We start from the raw sequence: 12,177 nt of genomic DNA, 5'->3' as shown, positions 1-12,177 counted from the left end.
AAACCATTAAGGACTGTGGAGTGTGGCCAAAGAGGAGCTTGGCACAGAGAGGATGGATCCTATAGGGGCTCCCGCCACTTCCTCCAACCCCGCCTTGCCACTCAATCTCCAGGGCAGACAGGCGGCCTTCCCCTGGTCTCTTCTGCCCGCACATACCTTATAGACAGCGAAAGCCTCGAGCTCCACAGCGTATAGGCAGTTGGGGTTAGGTGGATGGAAGTGCAGGCGCATGGCCGTGGACTTCAGTGGAGGCACACAGCAGGTATCTGGGGTCACCCAGAAGGGGCAATCAGACCTATGCGTCCAGACCACCGTGATCTTGCCCTTGGTGTGATTCATCAAGCACAGGGGGACAGGGCTGGGGTTCTCAGGCCCGGGGCAGGCACCAAAGTCTACCTCCGTGGGCTCTATGCTGACAGGTGGGGGGAAGATGGCTATGTCATTGGTACCATCAAAGAAGTACTCAGTCATGGGGGAAATGAGAGGATACTTCGGGGATGACGCATCCGCCAGGTCCTGTGTGGGGAGAGACAGGTGAGCGGGGGTCCAGCTGCCATTCCTCCTGCCACTGCCCCTCATTTGCGTGCCCCTTTCTGGAAAAGATGACAGGGCTCCACACAGGTCATCCCCAACTACTAATGGCACCTGCAGGGCTCTGGGGGAACACGACTTGCTAAGAATTTCTGGACAAGGGAGCATGGACCTGGGGAAGGGAGCCTATCTGTGGGAGGCCCCAAGTGGTCCATCAAACCTCAGTGGGAATCCTGAGGGCCCCATTCTTATCCTGCTCCAGCTTCTTCTCCCTCAGCAAGGTGCTCAAGATGTCGGGAGGGTAGAACGTCAGGCCCTGCGCCAGGTGCGTGCGGTACCAAGCCAGATGCTGTGGCCTCAGGATGGCTGGCTTGGTGCTGTCTGAGTGGCAGGTCCCAATCAGGTCCAGGAACAGGGGGTCCTATGACATGTGTCTGTATGAGGCTAGATTTTAGCCCCCGCTTGCCACCTGGGCCAGATGCCAGCTGGTCAAGGTGCAATTTGGATGACCTTGCCCATGGCCCTGAGTTGGGTCCTGACTTTAAGGCTCCCTACTCTGAGTCCAGTCCCCCCTCTCCCTAGCCCATTGGCAGCAGCAGCAGCAGCAGCAGCAGAAAAGCCCTTGACCTGGTCTGGAGTGGGCCTCCTATGCCCTTGGCCCGGCCCTGGCAGAGATAATCCAAGCAGAGTTTCCAGAATACAAGAAAGTAATCGCCAAGCACTTTCTTCATCACTGGGCCTCAGATTGGCTCCTCCAAGTCCCAGGAGAGCCCCTCCTCGCCTCTGCCCCCACTGCTCACCTGGTGGTGGATGAGACAGGCCACTCGCCGGGAGTAGATGATGGGGTGAGTGGGCCGGAAGGCACAGTGCAGGGTCATGCGGGCCTTGCCCACCAGAGTCCCAAAGGCCGGTCTGATGCCGAAGACACTCTCTTGGCAGTCAATGGCAAACTGGAAGTAGGCTGTGCAGTCCGACTTGTTCTCAATCCACAGGGGCTGCTCCGAGAACTGTCCAAGGTTGACCCAGCTGAAGTTGACACAGTAGTGTTGCAGGGACACATCAGGACCTGAGTGGAGATGCGACTCCTGTGAGTCCCACCACCTGGGTGGGGCTGGGCTATCAGCCTCCCTGAGGATGTCTCAGAAAGAGTCCCCCTAAGGAAAGGTGGCACTTCCTGGAGAAAGAAGGCTGAGCCCCAGCAACCCGATCTGACCTCCAACTTCACCAGGGGGTGAGGGCAGGATTATCATCTCTGGGCGTCCAAAACTGATTCCACACTGAGCCCACCAGGGGGCAGCAGACACCCAGGCTGAAGGGCATGGAGGCACCAGGCCTTTCAAGCAGGCCAAGATCCCTTCCCAGTCCTAAATGGGGGCTGCTCCTGTCCCCAGAGGCAGTGCGGTGTCCTAGGGTGGCCAGTACCTCTACAGAAACCAACGACTTTGAGCAGGGTTTGGGAGGCACAGCCAGAGGGCATGATGGACAAGTAGTCAATAGTTCTGACGTCCAAGGTCTCGGGGTGGAAGGACACTGACACTAACTTCTTCCCGCCTGGAGGCACAATGCCATTGGTAGTGGGGCACGAGAAGGCATGATCTTTGGCCAGCATATCTGGGGCTACTTCGATCCGGAAGGGGGCGCTCACCTGTGGGGCCAGGGAGGGGCAGAAGGGTCAGGTCACAGGGCTAGGCAGCTGTCCTTACCAAAGTGCCTGGCTGAGTGGGTGAGGACAGCCGAAGTCCATCCTGTGCCCCACTTGTCAGTTTGAGCACGGAGGCCACCTCCGCCAAGAGGAAAGAAGAGGCCAAGCTATGTGCCAGGCCCTGGGACTGTCTGGCAGACACTCCTTTCTTTCCCCGAAGGTATCAGAAAGGCTAGCTGTGGTCCTGGGGGTAGGACCCCCTTAGGGCTGCCCTTGGAGTTCCTCTGGGGGAGGTCAAGGGATACCCCAGGCCAGCCCCCAGCTGAGAAGAGAGGACACCTGTTGACACATGCGTGTATCAACAGACGTGGGTTATGTGAGGCTTGGGGCCAAAGGCATGGAGAGAAAGAGGGCACTTTGTAAAGGGGAGGGGTCTTAGGAGCATGTGGTCCTGTGGTCCTGTCTGCCTGCCCCCCGGCTCTCCCCCAACAGGAGGCATACCGCTGAAGGGTTGTAAAGCTTGATCTGCCTCTCCACAGTGCAGCCCACGGCGACCGTGCCGAAGTGCAGCACCTTCTGGGCGCCTTCAGCATCCTGGTCCTCTGGGCGCTTCTGCTTTATGCTCACCAACAGTTGTGCACACTTGGCTGGGGCAGAGATGGGGAGGCTTGGGAAGAAACCCACCAGGGTCTCTGTTGCCCCAGCGAAACAGTCCCTTGAAGAAGGCAGGGATCCCCAGGGAAGCACTGGTCTGCCACACCAAGGAAGGCAAAGAAAAGGCAAAGCCTGCAGGGCTGGGGGGGGGGGGAGCTGTGGTGGGGGGAAGCTGGTGGAGGTCCTGTAGAGGACAGGCCAGCAGGGGAGGTGCGGGGGTGCACCCTGAGGCTCTGAGACCCAGAAGGGGTAGCAGGGGGATTCGGGACAAGTGAGAGGTCGGGCCTCACCCACAGCCTGCAGCTGGATGCTGCTGTTTTGCTTGCTGCCCTCTCCGTACCAGCATGTGGCCTGAACTTCATAGAGGATAGCCAAAAGGGGATGAAAGGTCACCTTGATGTAGGAGGCCTGGCCTGGCTCCAGCAGGCCCGTGGTGGGCAGTATATGGAATGGGCTGGGGAACTCCCAGGTGAAGAAGGTGGGCAGGTCCCTGGAGGAGGGTGGGGTTGCAGATCAGAGCCACTGGGCTCATTTGGACCCCTATCCCTACTTTAGAAAGGCAGAGATGCTGGGCCCCTCTCTTCCTCCCCTCCCCCAACAGCATCCTGGGACCCTCCTCACCGAGCTCACTCTCCCCACCTCTGAGCCTCAGCTGCTCCCCTCACCCCACATTTTCCAGGCAGAACCAGGCCTCAGCTGTGTCCCCCACGGCACACATGGGCAACTGTAGGGACGGTGGGCAGGTCAAACTGTGGCGAGGCAGGGTAGCCCTCAGGTCCACACAGAACATTCCCTCTTCTTTCTCAAACCAGAGCTGGTCCACATACTCCTTCTGCAACGTGGGAGGTGGGAGGCCGGAGGCAGTCACATATCCGTGGTAAGTGTATGGTGTTCAAGGACCACAATCCCCCCCTCCCCTGCCCCTCCTGCTCTTGGTTCTGCCCCCAACACAGTTGCTGAGGGTGGGGCTGGATCGTGGCCCTCCCCCATCAGTGTCCAAGGAAAGTTGGGTACTTATCCTCTCACACTATCTTGGTCTCAGAGATCAGGGGCCTCTTTTGTGAGGAACAAAGTATTTGGAGGAAAGTTCTGAGAGTAGGAAGAGGCTAAGGGTAAGGAATCTAAGGCTTGTGGCCAATACAGTAGCACAGACTAGTCTCCAACATCCGACTGGGAACCCCCATGCTGTCCAATGAGTTCAGGCTTGGAGCCTCTCCAGGTTTTCCCAAGCTGGAGCTTCTGCTACAGCTGGCAGGATGGGTGAGTGTGTGTCTTGGTGGGGGAGCGGGGTGTTTTTTGCTGCTCTGCTCTGCTTCCTATTCCAAGGTCACGGTGCCCGTGTCCCTCCCTGACTGCCCCCTCTCAGTGGCAGACCTTACCTCTTCCAGAGGCCGGAAGATAATGGGGAGTGTGAAGGTTATGCCTGGGCTCAGCAAGATGGGCAGGGGGATGATGGTGAAGAAGAACTTGGTCTTGGGGGGCCTGCAGGAGAGAGCCGGGGCTTAAGTATTTCAGGATCGGGCCTCAGATAACAAGAAAAATCCTGGAGCACTGAGTTGGGGGAAACCAAGGCTGAGACCAGAGGGGCCAGGGTGCTGATCCGAGCCGAGATCTAAACAAGGCTGTGGAGTCCCAACATGGCTCAAAACTGTAGATAGCGCAGACTTCTGAAATAGTCACAGGAAGACGATACTACCAATAACTCTGTACCAATAAATGTTCAAGTTCAGAGGCACCTGGGTGGCTCAGTGGGTTAAGCCTCTGCCTTTGGCTCAGGTCATGATCTCAGGGTCCTGGGATCGAGCCCAACATTGGGCTCTCTGCTCAGATGGGGGTCTGCTTCCCTTCCCCTCTCTCTGCCTGCCTCTCTGCCTACTTGTGATCTCTGTCTGTCAAATAAATAAATAAATAATTAAAAAATGTTCAAGTTTAGATGACATAAACTCATTTCTAGGAAAGAATAACTTACCAAAGTGGACTCAATAATTAGATAATACATTTTATGGCCATCCTACCTAAAATCATGAAAGCCATTGAATAAGTAGTTAAGAATCTTCCCATAGAGGGGTGCTTGGGTGGCTCACTCAGTTAAGCATCTGCCTTTGGCTCTGGTCATGATCTCAGGGTCCTAGGATGGAGCCCCACATGGGGTTCCCTGCTCAGTGGGGAGCCTGCTTCTCCCCTCCCTCTGTTGCTCCCCCTGCTTGTGCCCCCTCATTCTCCCTCTCTCTCAAATAAATAAGTAAAATCTTCCCACAGAGAAAACAAGTTGGATGGCTTCACAGCAAGTCCTACCAGACATTTGATAAAAAATAACCCCAGCTGGGGCGCCTGGGTGGCTCAGTGGTTTAAGCTTCTGCCTTCGGCCCAGGTCATGATCTCAGGGTCCTGGGATCGAGCCCCGCATCGGGCTCTCTGCTCAGCGGGGAGCCTGCTTCCCCCTCTCTCTCTGCCTGCCTCTCTGCCAGCTTGTGATCTCTGTCTGTCAAATAAATAAATAAAATCTTTAAAAAAAAAATAACCCCAGCCTTACCTTCCCAGTAATATAAAATGAGGGAAAAAATCCCCCAAATATTATATGGATTCATTGTAACATTGTTACCGAAATCTAACAGAGGCAGGAGAGGAATGAAGAATTATAGGCCTATCTCTCTCATAAACAAAAGGAGAGAGCCAAAGGAATTTAGCAACGTATAGAAAGAATACTGAATTATGACAAAGTTGAGCTTGCTCCAGGAAATACATGGTCGGTTTAGCAGAGGAAATCAATTAGTGTACTCCACCAGGTTAATAAATTAAGGCAGAAAAAAAATCAAATGATCATTTCAATAAAGAAAAATATTAGGTAACCTTCAACTTGTTTATGAGAAAAACTCTTAGCAAAGTAGGAATAGAAGGGAATGTCCTTAACCTGATAAAATCTTTAAAAAACCCAAGTCAAAACCAAAGCCACAGGAAACATCCAAACCAATGATGATATGTTGGAATTTTTCACATTAAGATCACAAACAAACAAGGATAAACATCAGTGGAGGAGGAGATCATCAGGGAAAGTATGAACTTTTCAACAAATGGCTTGGGGATATTTGGACATTTGTTTGAAGAAAAGCATCATTGGATCCTTACTTGAAACCATTCAATAAATAAATAAATAAATAAATAAATAACATCATTCATAAAAATCAATTCTGCATAGATAAAAGACAAACATGAAAAGCAAAACCATCATCTTTAGAAGATACTATAGGAAGGGTGCCTGGGTGGCTCAGTCGTTAAGCATCTGTCTTCAGCTCGTGTCATGATCCCAGGGTCCTGGGGTCGAGGGTCCTGGGATCGACCTCTGAATCAGGCTCCCTGCTCAGTGGGAAGCCTGCTTCTCCTTCTCTCACTCCCCCTGCTTGTGTTCCCTCTCTCGCTGTCTCTCTCTGTCAAGTAAATAAATAAAATCTATTTTTTAAAAAGATTTTTTTTAAATATTTTTTAAAAGATTTTATTTATTTACTTGACAGAGAGAGAGAGATCACAAGTAGGAAGAGAGGCAAGCAGAGAGGGGGTGGGGGAAGCAGGCTCCCTGCTGAGCAGAGAGCCCGATGCGGGGCTCAATCCCAGGACCCTAGGATCATGACCTGAGCGGAAGGCAGAGGCTTAACCCACTGAGCCATCCAGGCTCCCCTAAATAAATAAAATCTTTTTTTTAAGATTTTATTTATTTATTTGACAGACAGAGATCACAGATAGGCAGAGAGGCAGGCAGAGAGAGAGGAAGGGAAGCAGGCTCCCCGCTGAGCAGAGAGCCTGACCCGGGGCTCAATCCCAGGACCCCGGGATCATGATCTGAGCCAAAGGCAGAGGCTTTAACCCACTGAGCCACCCAGTCGCCCCTAAATAAATAAAATCTTTAAAAAAAAGAAGATACTATAAGATAGTGTCTTCATGATCTAGGCAGTGGGAGAGAAGGACTTCTTAAAAGCAGCACCAATCATAACCTAAAAAGATTGATACATTTGATTCCTTTGAAATGAAGAACTTCAATTCTTCAAAAGACATGGTAAATAAATGAAAAGACAAGTTACAGGTGGGAGGAGATATTTACAACACATAACTGACAAAAGATTAGTAGCGATAAGAACTTCTATTTGAAAAAAAAGACAGGGCGCCTGGCATGGGACTCTTGATCTAGGGGTTGTGAGTTTGAGTCTTGCGTGAGGGTGAAGTTCATTTAAAAAAAAAAAAAAAAGAAGACAATCTAAGAGAAAAGTGAGTCCAGACTTAAATAGGAATTCCACCAATGAAATGGTCAATAGCACACAAAAGACACTTAGCTGTGTCGGCAAGCAGGGAAATGTAAATCAGAGCCACAAAAAATCACCACTGTTGGAAATATTTTATATTCTGACAATAGCTTTGGTTGGTATAATTGAGGAGGTGCGGGAATTCGTGTGTGGCTGGTGGGAACAGAAATATGAATGAGTACTTTAGAGAAGAGTTTGACTTTACCTATAAAAGGCAAGAATGGACATGCTCTAGGTCACAGCAATTCTCCTCCTATGTATCTACCTTAGGAAAAAACCTGCAGGTGAAGATCTATACATGAATGCTGATCACAGTCCCAGACCAGAAATAACCCAAACATCCCTCAGCAGAAGAATGGATAATATATTACAATATAAGCATCTGTTGGAATATTATACTGTGATGACTAAGAATGAACTATTGTCACATGCAGTTGAGTCTTCCCAACGTAACTTAACAAAACCCAAGGAGATACAAAAATATACCATACTATTCTACTTACATCAAGTCTGTTAAGAAGGTAAAATTAAACTATATCATCTAGGGATGCAAACATAGGTGGTTAAGTCCCTACATTAGAGAAAAGCAAGGAAATCTTTAAGTCAGGAGAGTGGTTACTTTTATGGTCGTGAAGGTGTTTCAACAGGGGAGTGACACACCATGGGAGAAGGTCAGCTTCAGCCATATACTATTCTATTACTAATCTGGTCACGTGGGCTCCTCTTTCAATAATTATTCAAACTGTGCCTGTTTTATATACTCTTCTAATTTTAAACAATAACTTAACTTTTTGAAAAGATATATTTATTTATTTTAGAGAGAGACAGAGAGCGCGGTGGGGAGGGGTGCAAGGAGAGGCAGAGAGAATCTCAAGCAGACTCCCCGCTGAGCGAGGAGCCAGGTGCAAGGCTGATCTCACGACCCTGAGATCATGACCGGAGCCGAAACCAAGAGTTGATGCTTAACTGACCCAGCCACCCAGAGGCCCCTAATTTTATATGAAAATTTTAAAGTTTGGTTTCTAAAGAGTGACTGGGGGGCTTGAGGGCTCAGGGTCTAGATCTTTGATCCCTGATACTCATACCTGTACACCATCTTCTGGGTTTTCAAGGACACATTTTTCAGAGCTAGGTTCTTGGTGATCTCCTTCCCTAACGTCCAACCTCTCCACTGCAGTACCTCGGCCACCTCAATGCCCCAGATGACTCTCTTCTTCACTTTGTCTCGCTTCTTTGAGAAGCACACGCGAGTATCCATCAAGCTGGCTGGCTGTCCAGTTGTCAGGGAAAAGGAGGAGAAGAAAGGACGTGTTAACAGGGTAAGATTCAAATACCCAGAGAACAGGCAAAGATCTCCCTTCTCCAGGAAGTAAGGAATTACTCCACCTCTGGCCCTTGGGGGATGGTCTTGGAGAGAGACGGTGAGGGTCAGGTAAGCCCTGGAGTCAGATATTACCATTTCTGAGGTCATGGCAATGGTTTTCCAACCAGATTTTCCGTGACCCCACCCCTGCAGCCTTCCTCGGACCACTCCATCAGGCACTGAGCTGTCTTAGTCTGTTCTGTTCCTCAGTGCACCTAAAGATACCAGTCCCCTCTGGTGTTGCCTTGTCCTTTCCCTCCTTCCCATCCTACGCTTTTGCTGCAGAAGTCCCTCAAAGCTGGAGTGGTCTATCCTGCACAATTTTGGAGATGACAAGAATACTCTACCATCCCCTCTCCCATCCCTCAACTGCCTGGTAGAGCAGGGGAAGGAGTCAATTTGCCTGCAAGAAACCTCCACTCCCCGCCGTGATGTGGGGCCACTCCAAGGGCTGCTCCTGACGATGCTAGGGGAGCTGTGTGCCAACGCTTCCTATCAATAATGGAAAATCCTTCCCAAGCTGATGCCTAGCCCCATCTACCTGAGAAGGGAGGGGGATGGAGGGGCAAAGCCAGGGTGAAGAGAAGATGAGCAAGATACCTCTTCCTACCACAGTCCTTGCGATGAACACTCCACTTACTGCCATGTTATGTTATCTTTGGGCAAGTATTGCTTCCATGTTGTTACTTAACATAAAGATATATTCATCCGCTGGACAAATATTTGGTGACTACATACCACATGCCAGACATTGTGCTAAGCACCAGGAACACAACAGTGAACAAGACAGACACATCTCTTCTCTCTTGGAGCATATACTCGCAGTTTAAATATTTACAGAGAGTGTCAGATGGCCAATATGGTATTTTCTTTCCTGGTCAGCCCATGGAGGAAAGGTGACATGGGTGGGAAAGGGTAATTTATGGTAATATCAGTTGGGACATCAGTCAGGTCCAGTCGGGAAAACAGAAGCCACCGTGGGTGTTTAAAATGAGGAATTTAATGCACAACCAAGGCATAGTGAAGTGCCCAGAAGCTAGCAACATCAAGAAGGGGCTGCCATGCTTGGTTAGGGGAGGTGCTGGGCTTCTCAGAGCCCTGACGCCTGTCGGGTGGGGACTGGAGTCATGGGGAGATGCAGCTGCTGACCGGACGACTGTCTCAAAAGCCGGGGGTGGGGGGTGGGGGAGAGAAATACCCTGGCCCCTCCTTTCCTCTCCACTTCCGATCCCCTGCCAGCTCAGGGCAGAGTAGGGAAGGGCGGCAAAGAAACATGGGGCAGACCGGCCCAGAATGGCACAGAGGGAGGGAGTGAGATGACCCCCAGTCCTCAGGGAAGCAAAGGCAAGCACCATTGCATCTAGAGGGACACAAGAATGCATACACAACACAGACACATGCGGCACCCCACACAGTCACACCCCACACACTCCTAGACAACCACCTTCCACCCCTGCCACTGTGATGTCACAGAGAGACATCCTGAGAGCTGCAAAAAGTCAGCAACACCCACATCTGGGTCACGCAGACGGGTCCAGCCCAGGAGAACTTTCTGAGGGAAGAGAGAGCCCTTGACTACTCTCTCAGCTCTGACTGGCACCTCTCCAGAGTTCTTCCCATGCACCCCCGGTGCCCACGGGCACTCTCGCCATGGCCACCACTCCAGGCGGCATGGTGCTCCATGTATGCAGGGTATAGGGTTGGGGTTTGGACAGAGGAGTCAGGTCCTTCCAGATTCCTACCCTGCCCCCCACCACTTTGCCCCCTGCCCTGTTGTCCCCCTGTACCGCCCACCCTGGTCATGTGCTCACCCGGGCGCTGGTGTTGCTGCTGCTGCAGACGCTTAGCGCCACACTGCTGCCCGTGACGGTGGCCATGGCCGCTGTGCTGGCACTCAGACAGGACCCAGAGTTCATGGTACAGTCCCCGCTGTCCCTAGTCTGTGTCAGGGAGCTTGGGGCTGCCTGGAGGAGCATCAGCCACCTGGAACACAAGTCCAAGGGGAGCACTCTGGCTGCCAGAAGTTCCTGCCAATGGGGAGCTAGGAAGAGACCAGAGGGGAGACAAGGACATCAAAGAGAGAGGCTCATGGAGTAGACTCACTGAGGCTCTCATTATCAAAGAAGGGCCCACTTGCCAGCTGTGGCAAGGAGGTAGGAGGTGGTGCCATGAGCAATGAGCCTGAATCCAAGATTCAGTGCTTGGCCCAGGAGCCTAGAAACTCCCCACTCAAGAGAGGGACCCAGGGATGAGGCCTGCCGCAGCCATGCATGGCACTTCTCAGGAAGCCCGGAGGGAGTGAGGCACATGCATTACCTTTAGCTGGCTTTTGCCCTCTACTTGTTTCTTCTGAACGTGTCTTGCCTCCTCTGCGAAGAAGGGGCAAAGAAGAGGTGAATGAGATTGGATAGTTCTTGGTCTTTCAGGTTTTTTCTATCAGTACGCAACCTGCAGTCCAGGTTTAAAGTAAGCATTCACTAAAATAATCACTCAATCCAGAGATAAGCAAGTCAACTTCTAGAGCAGAGGGATCCATGGAGAGACTGCAGCTGGAAATTATGGGCAAGTATATGCAAATTTAATATGCAAACCATATGCAAAATGTCATAAATATGGAGAAGTGCTTTTTTTCCCAGGGAAAGTGTCCGCAGCTTTCACCAAATATTCAAAAGGATGTTTGGTCTTGCTCTAGGGAACACACATGGGACCTAAACTCCAAATCCCCTCTTCCTTTAGGGGACTTCCTTTAGCACACACACCCAGGTGTGGCTACTATATTGGACAGCATCAATTTAATACCTTTTTGAACATATGTATATTTTTCAGACTACTCAGTGTCTTTCCCCACCTCTTTGAATAACAATCTCAAAAATAGCAACGACTTTTACTGACATTTAGTGGGAACTTATATGCCAAGCAGTGTTGGAAGGCCTTCTCATGTATTTTATTTTATTATTTTTTAAGATTTTATTTTTAAGTAATCTCTACATTCAACGTGGGGCTCGAACTCACAAACCTGGGGTCAAGAGTCACATGTTCCACCAACTGAGCCAGCCAGGTGTCCCTTATATATTTTAACCTTTACAACAATTTATGGTGAGATGCAAGCTGTCTTTTATTTGTCCTAAAATTCTCTCTCTTCAAGGCACCTGGGTGGCTCAGTTGGTTAAGTGTCTGTCGACCTCAGCTCAGGTCTTGATCTCAGGGTTGTGAGTTCAAGTCCTATGTTGGACTCCACTGGGGCATGCAGCCTACTTAAAAAAAAAATCACCTCTTTTCAAGTTTGGGTTCAACTTTTAACTCCTTATTATAACATATTATACTTTAGTCAACAATTTTATGGTTATCCTTTAGGAATTTACACAGTTTCATCAGACACTCTCCCATCCCCTCCGCATCACCATCCAAAGCAAAAGATTCTGTTGATTCAGTTTTTCCTAATTGGCAACACCTCCAAAACCTCTGGAGAATATCTTAGATCCACTCACTGACTCATTCATTCATTCACTCACAAAGCATTTACTGAGTAGCTATTATATATGTGCAGTGCTAAGCAATGAACAAGACAGGGAAGGCCTCTCCCTTCCACTGTAAAGAGGGTGTTCAGATGGAATCAAAGTAACGTCAGCTGGGGAGGCAGGGAGGAGAGTCCCATTACTTTTGGCTATTGGATGGCTTTGTAGTCCAGCCTGACT

At 50.3% G+C, this 12,177-nt stretch overlaps 1 protein-coding gene across 1 annotated transcript in view; it reads right to left on the bottom strand.

Moving 5' to 3' along the window:
- CFAP65 (cilia and flagella associated protein 65) overlaps positions 1-10,458 on the bottom strand; it is a gene marked incomplete at both ends in the record, with an annotated part of 33,176 nt that extends 22,718 nt beyond the window's left edge. Inside the window, 10 exons of the mRNA XM_080799439.1 lie at positions 157-516; positions 752-952; positions 1,332-1,597; positions 1,954-2,176; positions 2,675-2,820; positions 3,118-3,317; positions 3,493-3,659; positions 4,207-4,309; positions 8,205-8,389; positions 10,294-10,458. Coding sequence (XP_080655565.1) covers positions 157-516; positions 752-952; positions 1,332-1,597; positions 1,954-2,176; positions 2,675-2,820; positions 3,118-3,317; positions 3,493-3,659; positions 4,207-4,309; positions 8,205-8,389; positions 10,294-10,458 — 2,016 coding nt within the window. The remainder of the gene's footprint in view (positions 1-156; positions 517-751; positions 953-1,331; positions 1,598-1,953; positions 2,177-2,674; positions 2,821-3,117; positions 3,318-3,492; positions 3,660-4,206; positions 4,310-8,204; positions 8,390-10,293) is intronic.
- Positions 10,459-12,177: the final 1,719 nt, after the last annotated feature.

This window comes from Martes martes, assembly GCF_963455335.1.
Source record: "Martes martes genome assembly, chromosome: 3".
Lineage (NCBI taxonomy): Eukaryota > Metazoa > Chordata > Mammalia > Carnivora > Mustelidae > Martes > Martes martes.
This window is presented reverse-complemented; position numbering and strand designations above follow the sequence as displayed.